The sequence below is a fragment of the Cordyceps javanica genome, chromosome 6 (assembly GCF_051103115.1).
Source record: "Cordyceps javanica chromosome 6, complete sequence".
Lineage (NCBI taxonomy): Eukaryota > Fungi > Ascomycota > Sordariomycetes > Hypocreales > Cordycipitaceae > Cordyceps > Cordyceps javanica.
This window is the reverse complement of record NC_139300.1, coordinates 464148-481787: the sequence shown is the minus strand read 5'-3', so window position 1 is coordinate 481787 and position 17640 is coordinate 464148. Positions and strand designations below refer to the sequence as shown.

Sequence of the window (17640 nt, the reverse complement as noted above, 5' to 3'; positions counted from 1 at the left end):
AGCGAGAAGTGGGAGTGGGTGACGGACTAGTTACGGAGTAGTTATTTCCCATATCGTGAATTTTTTTTGCCATGGAGAGAAGGGGGGGGCGTGTGCATCAAGCTCGTGACCGAAACAGCGAGCCGGTTCCTGATGAGGAAGAAAAGCAAAACAGACGAGGGAGCGTGTCTACGTTGGCTTTTTGGGGGAAGAAGGGGAGAGGGGGGGGGGGGGGGTTGACGTGAAGACGTGCGGTGTGGCGTGCAAACATAGCTGAGTGGGAGAGCCAGGCTCGTCCACTTGATAACTAACCTTCTTAGCCCTTGCGAAGAAGGCCAAAAAGCAAAAAAAAGAAAAAAGAAAAAAGAAAAGAAAAGAGGGTTAGAAGGCAGAGTGGCAGCTCGACGCGCGTTAACACAGCCCAGTGGCAGTAGTTTTGCTGGCGAGCCCGCCACACCTGCCAAACCAAAAAAAACTCTGGATTTGTCTGATTGCGCGGATGCTAGCGCAATGTGATGGGTCACTTTGGAGCAGCTCGTCCGGGTTTTGATGGGAGGTGGGTGGCTGAGGGCGCCAATACCCAGTACAGCTCACTTGCCTTTTTCGAAAGCTAATAGCGCTCCAACAGACTCCAACAGACGAGCGACCCCGGTTGCCCATGCTTCCCCAAAGTATGCAACTCCGGGGGAGGGAGGGGGGCGCAAGCAATCGAATGATGTTGAACATGCCACCTTGTAGTTTCCGGGCATGTTTTGTTCCTGGCGCGATCGAAGGGCTGTCACTCGGAACGGACAGTAGCGCAATGCCATGTAAAAGAGAGTTTGGAGTTTGGAGTTTGGCTCAAGAACCAACGCGGGTACCGTAACCGTTCCGCAAGACAGCAAAGACCTATTATTTGTCGTTGCCAGAGCCGTTTTGAAAACAAGTACGTTATACTAGGTTGAGTAGAAAACACAAAGGTCGCTTGAGGTTAAGGCTATGCTCGGCGCGCTCGCCCCGAGCCTTTGGCTCCCGCCGTGGGACGGAGGTGAGCTGTCAACTTGTGAAAGAGGACCTGTTCCGAGGGTTCCGAAGCCTCGTTTGCAGAACTCGTCCATTGACGTCTCGAATCATCTCGTGTTTTTGCTGCTTCTAGTGTTTATGACATCTGACTCGGTATTGGCCGCCGCCACTGTATAACATGACGTCTTATCGTGTTAGCCGGGCGGGAGGGGGGGCATCAGACCGTGGGTGAGATGCTCGGTTATCCCTATCTTCCACTGCGCCAAGTAACGTTATTTGGGCTTAAACGGCTCTAAGGAAACAGGAAAAGAGCTGAAAATCGAACGAGGTTAACCGTACTTGGAGTGATCGACAAGTCGCTATGTTGAGCAACGGCACCCCTGTTCCTGAAGCATTCGTTCGCGCTCCGGGGAAACGGAAAGCTCCATCTCGTAAGTAAACTTACGCTGAGATTCTCCAAGTCTTACACAGGATGTCCTCCAGGTGTAATCTTGGCGTGTTGCAACCCAGCTGGTGAGACGAGACTACCGCGTCTGAGTCGTTCGAGAGAGAGAGAGAGAGTACGGAGCAAGAATCAGTAAAAGCCCGGCCGTTGCCGCTCCAACATCCCTCGATGCGGAGAGGGAAGTGAGTTTTCTGTGGGCATGGAGTAGAAAATATGCTCTTTTGAAAACCAGCTACTGATCGGTCAACTACTGATTATTGACTGTACCGTCTCCCTTGTGAAGGGCGCGGGTAGAAGGGAAAACACACAATGTCCACACTATAACCACACTATCTGCGACATTGCTTGCTTGGCCCCTCGGCTACTGATCTGTCGGGTTGCTTGTCTAAATTGAATACTGGTAAAAAGTCGCGCCGAGTTGTATCTATGGTTCTCCTGCCATTACAATGGGGGGGGCTATTATCCGGTGGCGGCTCCGATGTTGTCTTCTTGTGCCCCGTCACGGCCAAGTCGCGCATGATTCGGCCTGTCTTGCGCGACATGGGCGGTCATGGCGGCGAATTCCCATCTGACAAAGAAGAACCCCCACTTGTAGGCTATCGAGGTAATTATCAGTAATGAACAAAAGAAAGGTTTCATCGCGCGCCCAGAGATGATTCCAAGCCCGTCACTTCTGACGTCGTCCTGCCCGCCAGGTCTTTCAGCCAGACCAGGGTCCCTTGTTCCAACAAAACGCGACAGCCGAGAGCTTTCATCACATTTCTGCCTGTCAAGTTGACGTTGGTCACATCCATGTCGGCGGAGAGAGGGCCACACTGTGGTGGGATTCCTCGGTAATGGCCGTGCCCACATGGCTTGGCCTGCCCCAATACGTCTCCATACTGGCAAGTTGAGAGCACGACTGCAACATCGTCACGAGACAGACAAATGATTGTCCGGGAAAGCGTCTGCTCCGCTTCAATACCTAGCCACCACAATTGTTACCTCGAGAGTGACTTGCTATTCCTAGGTGCGGTGTTGTTGCAACAAACAAGTACAATGTTACCCAGTCGTTAGAGTTTCGCTAGTTGCCGTACGACGACCCGCCCAAGACCGCCATCAACAACCACATATTGGAAATATTAAAATGGGAAAATCTGGGTCGGCCTCCCGCCACACGTGTCGTCGCGAAAACAGTAAAGTGTACTTATCAATCGGAATTTGCAAGGTGTAACTGGTATTCCACTTCCCGTGGAAAGGCGGCGTGGAGCGCGTGAATTTCGTCTCTGACGATTGGCCCCTTGAAGAATTCCAGTCGCACAAGAAAAAAAAAAAGAAAGCTTTCTACGCAACTTTTGCATAATGTACCTATGAAATAGGATTAAAGCTCTTTGTCCGGCGTATTTCCTACGTTACATGCTATAAGCATAGACTTGGTCTGTTCTTCTGTCACGAGCAGGGTATACAAGCAGGGGGCACCCTGGGCCGTAGCCAAGCCTTGGATCTGGCAAGTCCTTGCCGGCAAGGCGCAGCGTAAACGTGGCTTGAATAATCACGCCCACTAGACCTATATTTGGGTAAGGTGAATATTATTCATCTTTTTTTTATGTCGTCTTTGTTGCTGTTCATTTCATTGCAGCGCGAATTGACAGACGGACGAAAGAAAAACCGTCTTGGCAGGGAATGAGAGTTCTCAAGGAAAAAAAAAGGGATCTTTAATTAATAAATCTTCGGTCCGCCGAGGCTGCCCCTGCAGAGGGCCGGTAGATCAGAACTGGAGCATACGGTTTCCCCCTTCAGGAACAAGATACATATAGACACCCACTCACATGGACATGTGCATCAGTCCTCCGGAAGAGGCTGCTATGGGTGAGTCTGGGGAAGCACAACGGAGAGTTGTTAGTGAAGACTCAAGTTCGCCCTCGCATGTACCGGCTACTGATAGGCTGCGTCAACGTGAAGGGCAGGCTTCTCACTGGAAGACAAGCGGCAAAGCAAGACTCCGCCCATGTTTGTTCCCTTTGGTTCCTGGCATTACCAGTAGTTAGTTATGGGACGGGTTTTGTCGCACAGACCAAGTTCTACCGCTTCTCCGTGGGATGGTGGGACTTGCATTGGCTCCAAACTCTATGTTTTCTGTTCACGACGGGAGGAAAGGCCCGCGAATTGCTTCCGCGCCGCTTGCTGCTGCAGCGACCCTTTTTAAGTGGAGAGATGGGAAAAGCTGTATTAACCTAATTGAGAAATCTCTTGCTGCAAGACGGAAAATTAATCACTCTCTTCACGCAAAGTATCGCCATGCCCCCTTATTCCGATGCGGGGCCGCTTGCGACTACATACGCCATGGTTCATTCTGCGAAGCTCGTAACGATGGGGAAGGGTACTAGGCGCAGTCTTCTTGCCTGACGAGCTGGACAGCCAGGAAGAAACGAGTTCTGAAACCACTTCAGGAAGCGTTTCACAGGTACGCGGCGGCATACAGTGGTGGTCGATACGAAAACCTGTCCATCCACTGCGATCCAGGGCGAGAACGGCTTCCTCGCTGCTTCTCCCACCATGGGTTGTGGTACAGCTCGTTCGGGTCACCAGCGGGGGTTTTCAAAACCTCCAAACACTTGCTGCCACTTCTGAGTTGTCATGGAGAGAAGAACCGAGAGAAGTTGTGTCTGGCGAGCCGAAGCAATTTGATTCGTGTCTCGACCACCCGCCATCAGCCATGAATGTGTGTGCACCGTATGATGATGGAGCGGGCTTACATACTCGCGTGTATGCACTAGAGGCAGACTTTGCTGCTTGTGGCTTTGGCTACTTTTGCTCTACTGCCTCGTTTAGCTAGCGCAGTACATGACCCAGAGGCAAGTTTTGTTAAGGCGGAGGAGGTTGAAAAGAATAGCGGCTGCGCGCGGCACGCTGGTGGACGGGCTGTGGACGGGCTGTGGCCGGCTTACCTGCCCCCCCAAAGCTGTTGTCAATTATCGGCAAGTATTGTGCCAGGCCTGTGGACCTACAACTAGCTGTAGTAGATCCACGCACAAGCAATATGGCCTGATGTATGGAGCATGCAAGGCTCGGAGATCTATATAGACGAGCTGGGCTATAGTATGAAGCTGTGTTGATTCTACTGGTACCTGGTATTGGGAAGAATCTCGTCTTGGCGCGGCCTTGGACAACTTGGGACGACCTGTATTATATTCGCTGATACCGACATAAGCCAAATCGAGCAAGGTAATGAGACGTGCAAAAAGAGAGTGAGCTCGAGGCGAGTTGTGACAGGGATCAGGGTCAGATAAACTCCATGTCAAAGAGTGGCTTTGGGCGTCTCGCCAGACTTGTAGCTACTCAGTAGACTCATTTGAGGCAAGGAAAGATTCATAAAGACTTGGTATAAGAATTACTATGAGAGATGTAGTCGAAAAAAAAAAAAACCAAGGAATTTTCAGAATTTCTTTCCGAGAATGGTCATGGGGCATTATTAGTGTTGATTATTAATGTTCGGACTGGTGAACAATTTTGAAAGTTGATACCCCTCCTCGCTGTTGTCAAGTCAGTAGGTGAGAATAGGCCATCGACAGCGCCACCATATCCGCAACTGATGGCTCAATAGTACAATCGGGTTGTCTCATATGTAACCGGTGACAATGTATTTGCAGGACGGGTGACAAATTTCCCGAATAGAATGACAAAAGACTGCCATATTCTCACTTCTCGAGCCACGACCGCGGTCTGGATAGAGATGGGCTGCGGGAGGACACGAGCGGCGCGGCGGAGCATCGCGGGACGGTAGCGACGGTTACGAGCGGGGGAGAGCCAGGCAGCCTTTCAGGGACCGATTCCAGCACACGTTGCAGTGGGCGCTTCAGCGGGTTTTTCGGAGGGGGGTTTTTTTTTTCGGTGGACTTGAACCTGGGCAGGACCGTGGTCAAACCAACGGAGCTCCCGTTTGTTGCTCCATTTGCACGCGCCCTGGGCGGTGTATTGGAGGGAGAGAAAGACGCCACAGTGCAAAGTACTCCGTACTGCGTAGGTTTTTGGTGCGAAAATCAGTTAGCTGGCCCTTTGTATGCGGAGGAAAAATGCACAACTAATAAGTAAGTTATGGGTCATCAACAAGAAGAGGCTGGTGCTAGGTTGGTCCCAGTCGCTGGACATACTGGTACATGATGGCAGCATGACAACCCGCATGACTGGTAAGCAGGGTCTATAACGGGGGGGAGACGATATATGCAAGTTGCGCAATGAATCAAGCATCGTAACGGTTCTGATCCCTGACACGTTTTTTTTTTTCGGGCCGTTGCAGAGCATATCTGGCAAGGTATTGCCCTGTTGACCAAACCCATCCATCACCAGCCAGACGCACATAACTACCAGTAATAGTATCTGGAAACCAGGCACGAACACAGCCACACGCAGTCTTTGCTTGGCCGCCTGGGCAATCCGCCAGTTGCCGCCGGCAAGGCCAGGCCAGGCTGGCTGGCTGTCCTAGCTGGTTTGTATCAGTCAGTAATCAGCAGTAGCCACCCGTTCAGCTTCTTTTTGCCTGGTGGTGCGCTAGCTAGCGTGCTCCCGACGTTGCGGCGCCGCGAATCCGATCCACCAACCAACCCGTGATGATGCGCGCTCGCACTGGATGGTGGATCTTTTTTGCGTTCGCCCATCATCAAGAGCCGCCGGCCGGGCCAGCCCAGCTAGTGTAGCTCTAGGCTAAGCCGCTTTCTGTCATTTGCGTACGGAGTACGGAGTAGTTTAGTCGTTTTGCCCATTGTTGTTGGCAAAAAGGTTGGTTTATTGCTTTTTTTTATGCCAAGACGCCTTTGCAAAAGCTTGCAGCCCATACATCATCCTGCAATGGCATGATCAAGCAAGCATGAACTGGTCCAAGATGGTGGGAAACAAAAAAAGAAAAAAAAAGGAAAAGGAAAAAGGACCAAACGACGGGCTGGTTTGGTTAGCACGGAGCGGTGGTGGTGGTGGTGGCATGCACCCACATACACATACGACGCTTCAAAAACTGGGCATTTTGCGTCTTATTCCAGACACCGGAATGAGGAGAAAGATGGACTCTTTGCTTCGGAGTATTTCGAATTTCTGTTTTGGCGTCTTGGAAAACCGACTTGACTCACTCAAACGTGCTACCACGGAGAAAATTAAAATAAACAAAGAATGAACAGTAATAATGAAGAAGAAGGAAAAAAAAAGGACCATCATCCAGTGAACCACTCCGTCCCGCCTGATACGACCGAGGAACGGCTGCCGCAAAGTACCTGATGGTTTCCCGAACCTCTCTTGACCTTCTTTTCCATGTAACCAGCCCTTGCTTGGCGGCATACGCGAATAACATGCACAGCCGGCTCTTCTACTTCCTACTCGACAACGCCTTACTCGACGTCACCACAGCTACGGAAAACCAAACTGAGAAAAAAACCCTCCCAATGAGGCCCGCTTCGTAATTTTCTTTTCTCTCCCTTTTTCGATCCTCGGACAACTAACTAGCCTCCTCCTCCTCCTGCTCCTCCCCAAAAAGGGCCACCGCCAGGGCCGACCGTAGGCAGACGTTATCGAGGGAACGACAGAGACATGAAGAGGGCGAATTCTCTGGCTATACAGGCAAAGACTCCATCTGTTACCGTCGATAGTCTCGGTGGAACCAGCCCTTGGCCGCGCCTTTTTCTACCTCCTTGAGCACCGTAGGATCGGCTGATCGAGCAACCTGGCCCATCAAACAACCCCCCCCCCCCCCCCTGGCCCTCGTCCTGGTCCTCGTCCTGGCCCTCGTCCCCCCCCCCCCCCCCCCCCCTCCCGCGCCGCTGCATCGTCGAGTCCATTCCACCCTGGGCTGGGAACCTGACCTGACAAGAAAAAGGAATCCACAACTGTCGTGTCTCTCGGCGTCTTTCCAACACATATTTTAGCTTCTCGTCTCGGCCTTTGCCCAGAGACACTCACACACTCACTGGCGATCCACTCCTTGGCTGGACCACACCCCATCTCAACCTCCCACACCCTCCCCCAACACGCCCCTTTGACTTATACACACCCTTGGAACTTATACACACCCTTCCTCCGACCTATTGCACTCCCCTCCCAACCCTGCCAAAGCCCGTCCATCCTGCCAGACCTCAGCAGACTCACGATTCTCGCGGGGCGATCTGCACACCTTCTCTTGTCTCAGTCCGGCCTGCAAGTTCCTCCACACCTCATTCCACCTGGATAGTATATCTTCAGGGGCCGCCGTCCTCTCCGAATAAAACTGCATTCTTGTTCAGGTCCATCTCTCTCTCTCTCGCTCACCTGCTCTTTACCCTCCTTTATATTACTACGGGCCTCTGACCTGGATATTGAACTTTGTCGACCGTCTTTATCCATTACACATTCCTTTCCCCTCCTTCCTTCCATCCATCTGTCCATCTGTTCATCCGTCCATCCGTCCATTCATCATTCATCCATTCAACTTGCACTTTCTTTAATACAATCTCTTCAATGGCCGCCACAATGCAGTTTGAGCCGGATTTCCCATTCGACATGGACGAAAACTTTAGCATGTACTCACAGGCCATGACCTGCCCGTCGACCAACACCAGCTTCTCGTCCGCCTCGTCCGCTTGCGAGCCCTTTACGCCTACATCTCGACGATCTACACCCAACGAGCTACATCTCGACTTTGATGCATCATTCGCCACCGCTCACCACACTGGCGAGCTGACTCCTCCGTCCACCGCCACCATGCCCAAGTTCATGTTTGGCAACGTCAAGCCTGAGCCCGAGCACATGGGCTTCGCCGAGGTCCTGCCTTCCACTCCCATTCGCAAGGTCGAGCACCTTCACCCGGACTACGAGTTCATGCCCGGCATGAACATGCCTTCGCAGCAGGCCATGGGCTCACTGACGCCCGCCAACTCGTTCAACATGTACGCCATCTCGCCTCAGGCTGCCATGGGCCCCGGCTCTTTCATGATGACACCCACACATAGCCTGTCCGGCTCGGACCTTGGTGACAGCTCATCAACCTGGTCGTGTGCCAATGACAGCCCCATTGCTCTCTTTCCTCAGCAAAAGAGCCTCCCCTCTCACAGCCTCGGGTCCCTTGACCTCGAGCGCCACTCGCAGTCCCCCATTGGCCGCTTCTACCTACAGGGCGCCCCCCCTTCACCTAGCAGTCTCCGTGCTCACCGCAAGATGATGGTGCATGAGATCCAACGCAAGACATCTGAGCTACAGCGTGCCCAGATCCGCGCCTCGAGAAAGGTCTCTGACAAGGGTGATGGTAACGGTGTCGATGTCGTCCGCAGAGCCATGTGCAAGTGCGACTACCCCGGCTGCCACAAGGCGTTCCGCCGCAACGAGCACCTCAAGAGACACAAGCAGACGTATGTTGTTGCACTACGCACTCGAGATGCCCTGACGCACCCAGACTAATGTGTGACGCAAATAGTTTCCACGGCGAGGGACCTAACCGTTTCTCGTGCGAGTTTTGTGGAAAGGACCAGTTCAACAGACAAGACAACCTGAACAACCACCGCAAGCTGCACGCCCGTCCCAACAGCCGCAATCGTGGCGTTGAATTCATTCCCGCGGCTGTCCCCATTATCGAGCAAGAAGAGCGCAGCCGCAAACGCAGGGCCCCACCCAAGTCCAAGATGATGGGGGGTGAGAAGCACGATGATTACTGAGTGCATGACTCGGCATCCTAGACCGGTCTGAGTGTGTGAGCGAGACGAGATGAGGAAGAGATGCTTGCACTCTCGCGCGCATGGCCATTGTGTGCGTGAAAGCGGGGCCAGGCCTGCTACTCATCACAGTGGCCTGAGCCTGAGACGTGCAGCTACTCAGTCAGTACTCGCGTGGCAGCTCACCCGTCACATTCGAGGTGCATCATTTCTCCACGTCTGGCTTCTTGACACTCACACTGTCGTGCTCGCCATACGCTTGGCGATACCCATCAAGAGAGCATGACTGTCAGGGGCCGAGGGACAGACACACCACTGCAACCCTCTGAATCCTCACAGCCATGGCTCTCCCTGTACAACTGCGAAAATAATGCCAAACTCTCTTGCTTTCTGCAGCGGCGCAACCAGGTGTCTTTTTTTCTCTTTTTTCCCGGCACCTTGTCCTTTTCTCTTGTCTTTCATGCGTTACGGCAATTGATATCCACCCGGTGGGAGTGATATGGGATTTTACTCTGCTTTGCGGCGCATCTCTTTGCGATTCGGTGGTCCATTACTGCCCGTTTTTTTTTTCTTACATTATTTCTTGGACAAAACTTTACATGGTGGTTCTAGTGGAGTGGGAATCCTTTGATTGGGTCTATCTCCCACGAGGCTCTCCGTATTCGTTCTAGTCCAAATCGGAGCTGGGTAATGGTAAATATGTGATCTTTGATGAGCAAAAAGGATGCTTGAGTGTTGTTTGAATAACACCAAGTGATACTGCAAGACGAAACGTTGGTTTCAAATGGATAATGGGAAATATTTGACTGGCTGCTAGCTTTTTGCGTTATACTGGCTTGGATTGATGGAAAAAGCGGATAGCTTGTTACTCTTTAGTATATAACTGTAATGTAGTTTTACAATGAGCACGACCTTGCACACAAATGAAATTTGCTGGTCACAATGTCTGAGTTCTTCTTTGCCTGTTTTCCTGTCGTCTTTGCATGCTCGACCTTGTATCATGCCGTCTCTTACTTACTCAGTAAACCGAGATACCGAGTTGCTGACTCGAATCCGCTGAACAAGGACGAGCGAGGTACCAAGACAAAATGACATTTTTTTCGAGTCAGCAAATGAGAGTCGGTTACCCGTTTTACGTCTTGGCGGGCACCACAAGTACAAGGACATGGCAGGAATACAAGAAGCGTTGTTTGGGTTTTTTGTTCTCGTGAAATTATATAAAGACATGCCATAAAGCGGAACCCAAGCCTGCAGCTTGGTATAACAGTATGCGGCTCGTCGCCCGTCATTTGATAGCCTTGTATAAAGTGTGTGTGGGCCAACCGACACATTGTCACCACAGATGGGACGGAAGTGTGTATCTATCGGGTCGACGGCATTTTCCATCTCGCCCAAAAGCTTCTCACTTCCAAGGATGAATGAAAGTTTGAGAGTTGGACACGGGTTCTGAAACGAGCACCAGTAGAGAAAAAGAAACAAGACAGTGGCAAGCCCTCCTCAAGACGCAGATGCAAATCGAGAGACACAGACAGCCCCTTGGGGGGGGTTCGCGCGACTTGCCAACCAGAAAGAACCGAACAAGAAAGATGTAAGACATTTGCAGGGGGTGTGGCAGCTTGGAAAGAAGGCCATCGGAGAGCTAATAAACACGCCACTGGCAAAGCTACTGGGTAGCGTCGGTGGCGTGTACCAGCTGGACGGTGGGGGAGAGAGAGTGCGAGATGGGATTATTACATAGTAGGAGGAAAAAGGCGAGAAAGCCCGGCCCCAGAGCGCTGGATTGTCTCAGATCTCGTTCACACGCCCCCCCCTCTTCTTACCTGGTGTCACCAAGATGAGTGTAGTCTCTTTTTCTTTTTGCTAGTGAGGGGCGTAGACTCTGTAATATATCGACCTAGTTGAGACACCCAAGCACGCACTCTCTGCTCTTTGACTTAGACAGACAGACAGACAGGTCGCCCGTCCCAGGCTGTGGTGAGCGCCATGGGCGGAATTCTTGAACTCCTTTTTGCTTCTTCTTCATGAGTGGGGAGGAGCCTGGTCTTGTCTCGAGCATGCGTATTGTAACCCCAAGCCGATCGAGCTGCCAGAGAAGCCCGTATTTTCTTTTTCCTTATTCCGCACCAAAACAGCAACCAAGGAACCTCGTTCAAAAAGGGAAACGAGATTACAGTGAGGCGTATGTCCTAGTCATCCCCCCGCCCAAAATCCCCTAAAACGAACGGCTGGGGAAAAGAGATCATCACTGCGCGCGACCAAGAGGTATGGGATTCCTCTCACCTTTGCCATATCTGGAACATGGAGTAGTGAGTGACCTGAGCCATCAATTAGCGTACAACAACTATTTTTTTGCTTCTTCCTCTTCTTCTGCTCCCCTCTAGTCTTTTTTCAAGTGCCGGACGATTCAGCCCCGCTGCGGTCCTTGGGGCGTTTCGCGTCACAGTTCCGTACTTTGAACGAGGTGCCCCAAGCAAGTACTGGTAGGACGTCTGGGACGGTCACCACATCGACGTGGCAACTTATGTACATACGGGCGGCGGATGGGCGATCCCTTTAGTCGCTGCTACTGAGTAGGTCTTCTACTCTCGCTTCGGTGGAGCGGCGACACACAGTTCCTCGCAACCTCGTCGTGTCTGAGCGGCGCACACACCAAGCGCCGTGACTGTCAACTTGTTGCTTGTGTTGTAAAGTTCAAGAGCCTAGTCAGCGTAGCGCGCGTGATTTGTGCGCCGCTTCCCCTCCGCAAGAGTGCTTTCTGTTCGACACGGTTTGGATTACATATTCAACACCTCCATATTAGTAGAGGCAGACCAAAAGTACCGATAGCCACCAACCCAGATGGATCGAGACATGACTGGCCCCTGGCTGCCCAGCCGCTCCAAGGACGATGCAGGGGTTGGGGGGGTTGGGGGGGGGGGTGGCACACAGAACCAGGCAACTGGAACTCCAAGGAAGCCAGGGCCCAGCTTGAACACGAACGGGCACCAAACCACCAAAAAGTCCAAGTCTGATTACATCACATGCCAATTGACTACGATCATGAATCGAGGAGGCGTTGCTTGGTATTTCTGCTGGCCCGAGCTTTATTAGTGTGGATGTACTTGGCATTGGTTTTCATTTACTCGACCAACTTACTCCGTACTAGTAATACAAATATCGGCAGTTTTATAGATTTCATCCTATATTGGGCTTTTATGATCAGATCATTGTAATGTAACGTTCTATGTAACGTTCTGGAATAACACCAATGACTGCGCATCCTCCAACGCAAGAAGCGCCCGAGCATGACTCGGCAAAGACAGTCTGCAAAAGACATGTAAGAAAACAAACACGGTTTTACGAGGACAAAGATGTCACAGTGAACCCTTTTCCGGACCGAAGCCGACTGAATGTTGTTGGTGCCAAGGCTATATCTGCTGATCGGTGACCACACAAAAGCACCAGATTAAACGTCGGAATGGCTGTCGTATCCCAGCCAGGTTGCATGAACAGCGGCGGCCGCAATTGCGTTGTTTAATTGTTTTTTTTTTTCTTCTTTTGCCTTTTGTTTTTGTTTTTCTTTGCGCGACAGAAAAAGGCACATGGGGGGTTAAAGCGTAGAAGAAGAAGACGGTGGATCGCAAAAAAGGAAATTCTACCAACATTGTCCTTTTTTGTTTCTTTTCTTTTTCTGACCATTTCCGATCCGCCTATGCAGGCGGCTGTTAACAAGTGTGTCCCGTGCTCTGGTTTCTTTTCTTTTTTTTCTTTTTTTGGCTTGAGAGGGGGGGGGGGCTCCGGCGGCGCCAGGAAACTGGGGGATCCCTGTGATGAGTGAGAGACATGCATGATCTGTCCAGATGCTGCAGGTGGGAGGAGGACTCGGCTGCGCATCACATCGACGAGTTGCGCCTCGCTTGCGAGTTGTGTACCTTGCAGAGCGCATTTCACTCGAGGTGCTCGCGTCGTAAATTGAAAAGGCGCAAGGTTGGCCTCCGCGCGCGCGTGTTTTTTTTTTTTTTCCTCTACGAATCCACGTGCTACTGCGGTATTTGTTCCCATCGTTCCGTCTGGTTTCTGATACGTCGCTCGCGCATGACAAATGTTCCTTGAATATGCTGCGAGCGCGCTTCTCGACACGTCATATTCTAGAAACGACAGGTTGCTCGGCTGGAGCGCGATTGGAGTGTCGCAGCAGCGCTGCACACCCTGCAAGCTCTTTTGTTTTTCTCGGCTGTTGTCTCACACAAGGATATCAGCCACCCGGACTATTATTGGCGTAAATAGAGTTTGACATGGGAATATGCAGCTTGACATTTCATCATGCAGCTGGCGTGGGCTTTATTTGATTAAATGGTCGACAAGGGCCAAAAGCCAGTGGCTTGAAGTTGGGGAGTTGAGCGTGGACCAGCGCCACATATTGTGGCTTTTTGACTGTGGCGTAGACCTGGCCAACTGGCCTACCACTGACCAGTACTCAGTACGACGGGGACAGAACAAGCCACCGGGGCTGCCAGCTGACAGCTACGGGCGGGTGGAATTGGCAGGTACTTGCCATCAGGTGGTGATTATACTCTAAACAAAAGTACCTCGCCGGGCTCCGCACAAACGCCTGCCGCCCCCAAACGCCACAGCCACAGGGTCGCCTGACTGTGGCTGTACCGTGACTGTGAGGCTCAGCTCCTCCCCATCTTTTGCCGTCTCTCAACATCGTCAGCGTCATCATGGGTTGGTTGTCCTCATCAGCAACAGCACTGGCATCAGCAACAGCACCGGCATCACCAAACCTACTTTCGTCCACATTTGCAACAGTCGACCTGTCATCATCAATGCCATCTGATTCTTCTCGCAACCTGCCTCTCCGAACCGTTCTCCTGGAACTGCCTCATTTAGCGTCAACTTGGTCGCCGACCTTGTGCAAGTCTCAGTGCTATTTCCGCCCGCCTTAAGCCCACATCGCTGCGATACCTTTTTTTTGAGACCAGACCATCTGATTTTCAGTTGACATTCTGATTTGACGACTTGGAAACATTTGGCCTTACTCTCTGCTTGCTGGGATTCGCACACCACCCATCACACCCCCCACTCAGGCCCCAATCAGGACCGCGAGCAACGACCAACTTTCGCTTTGACCCCGACGCCAGCCTCCCAGCCTACTGCATCTTGACGGAGCGCAATACCCGGGGGTTTTCTTTTTGCATCACCCAATTGTCGAGACTTGGTTGCTTCTTTCTTCTGCCCACTGGCCTTTTGAATTTGCTTTGTGCACTGGTCTCTCAACCTTTCCACATGCTGACTGGAAGGGGCAGTTGAGCTGGTCACCGTCCATCGCCGGGATCCAGGAGAAAGAAACTGACTGTGCATCGTTGGTGTGGCATCAGAAACCAAGTCTCGAGTGCTCAAACGATTTCCGAGCACAGTCGACCCCACTTTGGCTTTCGCCGTATCTCGACTCTTCAGAAGGTCCCTACCGATCGTATGTCGCTTGATGTGTGCCCTGTCCATCACATAGCATGACATCGCTGCCGTCGTACCAGGAGGCCACCACTCGCGCTGACTGGCTAGGCTTTGCTGCCCCATACATTCATTCCGCCGACTATCATGCTCTGTGCCTGGTCAACCGCCATTTTTGGAAGGTCTTTGCACCTCGCTTGTGGATAGACATTCTTGCCACGGCTCGCCGGTGCGGCTTACCACCCGATGATGGTCAGTAGCCATGTTGCCATGCCACGGCCCTGTTTTTTTTTTTTTTTTTTTTTTTTTTTTTTTTGCGGCTGCCTGTCTGCTCCATTGTACCGCTTCTAATGCTACCGTCACAGATCTTATATGGTGGTTCGATTTTGCATTTGTCAAACTCGGGGACGTCCGTCTATCCACCCGCGGCCTGGCCCGGATCCTCGACCTTCGCGATTTCGCTAATGAGTGTTACCAATTTGCTACGGACCAAAACTCCCGCTTTCTCCACAGCCTGCATATGGCACTAAAGCTACTACCTGGAATCAACGTCCTTTTGCTCGACAACCACACCGAGATCGACCCGAACTCTCTCGTCAACCTTACGAAAACGCATTCCTCCCCCTTGCTCCTCAGCATCTCGCACTGCTCCACCCAGCTCCCTGGGACATTTTTTACCTCGACCTCCTTACAGAAACTGGTCTACCTAGACATATCTAATCTGCCGGGCTCAGTAACTTCCATGCTGCAGCCCTCACTCCTTCCTGACCTGCGAATTTTGAAGCTCGCTTGTCGCGAACTGGATGATGCCATCTTTGTGGGCTTGGCCGAACTGTATAGGCTGCGGCTTTGGAGCCTGGATTTGAGTCACAATAGGCTCACAGATAGCATTTTACAACCTTTGGTGGGGAGATGTTTCCCCGCCACATCCCTGCGGTCCCCCGCTCACTTCCAAGTCGAGGGGAAACTCTCGGCTTCAGGCTATGGTACTGCCATCCATGGTCCATTCGAATTCATCGACGAATCCCCTTTCAGTGGTAGCTTCAGCAGCCCGGAGCGTTATCACTTGGATGCTCCCACGTACGACGCACAACCGTGCTTGTTACACGGCCATCGTCAGGTTTTTCGATCTGATGGACGAAGTGCCTTGCGCTCAGATTCGGTAGATGGAGCAACTCGCGTCCTATGCCATCAGTCCACAAATTATCACGTCGAAGACGCGTATCGCAACTCTAGAGGCATCACCCATTTGAATATTTCCTATAATCAAATCTCAGCCAGTGGCATTGAGAAGTTGCTCCGCACATCCAATGGACAAATCGAGTATTTTGCGTGCGATTCTACGCCAATAGTGCCACCTCACAGTTCTTCTCTAGAGTTCTGGCCTAGTGGTTCATTGCTCCATGGCGTTGTAGGACTATCCCACATCTTCCGACCCGTATACTCTCCCAATCTTCGCTCGTTACGCATTCACCACTCACTTGTTACCAATATTCCTACTCTGACTGCCGATGGATTTTCCGCATTGGCTAGACTGTATATTGCCGAGACTTGTATTCTGTTTCGAGTTGACAAGGCCTACCCGCAGCGTTTTGTGCCGGACATGAACCCCCGTCTTTCGTCACTGACGTTGACGTGTATACCGCGGCGATCGGTTGGGCCACTGATTGAGCGCCTGCTTCATTTCCTCAAACTGCTGTCCATCCAAGAGCGGGCGATTTTTGAGGTAAAGAACTCTGCCGGGGCGTCGTCATGGCGCTCGCCGGGCATACTGAGGGGTCTGAGACGTCTCCGACTGGAGTTTGAACCGGACAATCCGGGCAAAGACACTGCTGGGGGCGAAGATCTCGACGCAGAACAGCTCATGAATAGCGGGGAGAAGGGATTCAGCTTCTTCGAGGATGAGAGCCTCCACTCTACGCGCCCAGCCCTAGAGGCAGGGTCGCGAAGTGCCCGCCGCCTGGGCACTGACGGCACAAGAGCGACAAATGTTGGTGCAGAACCCTCCCGAAACAACAAAGAGTTTAGAACATACCGCGACGAGTGGAATGGATGTGGATTCGAGTTGCAAGTATGGGCTGGCCCGCTGCAGCCTGATAGCAACCCCATTATCAACGATTATCGTCGGCTGGTGCTAAATCATGACATCCTGTGCGAGGGTGTTGGGCCGGCTTCCCCAGATCAGGTCCTTGCAGGAGTTCCCGAAAAGTCATACGTTTTCCATACGGCGTGGCGTGCAGCCCTAATGCCGCCTGGTGAGCTCCCTGTCCCCGCGCTGCAAGACGTGACTGGAATGCGAGATGTGCTCGGTGCCTTGAAGGAGCACCGCGCCACTGGACGCGCACACTACGAGGATCTGCAGTGCAATAGAAAAGATGGCACTATACGCGCTCCACCCGGCGCGCCACATTTCTTCTGGACCGGCAGCGTGGAAGTGTCGACGTAGCAGTAATGATGTCGACAATGATACAATGCTTCGGTAATTAACTGTCACATCGAAGCCGATGAATATTAACAGAATTATGAATCACGGCGCTTTACACAATAGCAACGTATTGGCAAGAAGAAAACCCCCTTTTCACACTTGAAGGAATGCTGTTGAGGACTAGGTAGTAGGCCCGGCGCGTAAGGAGGAAACTTGCTCCTCTGCAAAGCTAGATGTTCAAGAGATGGCAAGTTCCAGTAAAACCTGTCTCTCTGATACATGAGAGCGGACTATGACTATTCAAAAGAGTTTCGGGATGATGAGCCAACCTTGCTTGGGCAGGTCGTTTTGGCGAGCCTTGCGAGTTCGGTCTTGGTGAAACCCGAGACATGCAGTTTCGCAAAAGATGCCGTGATAACTCTGCCAGTCACTTCTTTTGACATGAGCAACTATTTGCCAATTGAGGCGAAATGAGGAAAGATGCCGGTGGCTGGGGCATCATCTTGCATCATGATGTAATAGGGTCGTAGTTGCGAAAGCGATTAGACTCGGTTCGCTCTCATGTCTTGGAAGTCTTGGTTAAAAGACAAGCCAAGACGGGAGGATGTTGCGAGAGGATGAACTATGACCCCGAAAATGCAGCAAAGCAGCGCGCGCGCACGCGTGAAGATCGCGGGGGGTGTCCAGCATGTATGTACAGATACGCGTACATA

General features: G+C 51.9%; 3 protein-coding genes across 3 annotated transcripts; 2 read left to right on the top strand and 1 right to left on the bottom strand.

Moving 5' to 3' along the window:
• Positions 1-2061: 2061 nt before the first annotated feature.
• Positions 2062-2220, bottom strand: V2A60_008604 (uncharacterized protein; the record flags this gene model as incomplete). Its single annotated transcript, XM_083259876.1, has 1 exon — positions 2062-2220. The coding sequence occupies one exon, from the start codon at positions 2218-2220 to the stop codon at positions 2062-2064; it is 159 nt and encodes a 52-aa protein (XP_083116002.1).
• Positions 2221-7894: 5674 nt separating this feature from the next.
• Positions 7895-9072, top strand: V2A60_008603 (uncharacterized protein; the record flags this gene model as incomplete). The annotated part of the gene is made up of 2 exons (XM_083259875.1): positions 7895-8769; positions 8835-9072. 2 exons carry the CDS (start codon positions 7895-7897, stop codon positions 9070-9072), a joined length of 1113 nt encoding a protein of 370 aa, XP_083116001.1.
• A 5489-nt stretch (positions 9073-14561) lies between these two features.
• V2A60_008602 (uncharacterized protein) lies at positions 14562-16948 on the top strand (the record flags this gene model as incomplete). The annotated part of the gene is made up of 2 exons (XM_083259874.1): positions 14562-14754; positions 14868-16948. 2 exons carry the CDS (start codon positions 14562-14564, stop codon positions 16946-16948), a joined length of 2274 nt encoding a protein of 757 aa, XP_083116000.1.
• Between the last annotated feature and the right edge of the window lie 692 nt (positions 16949-17640).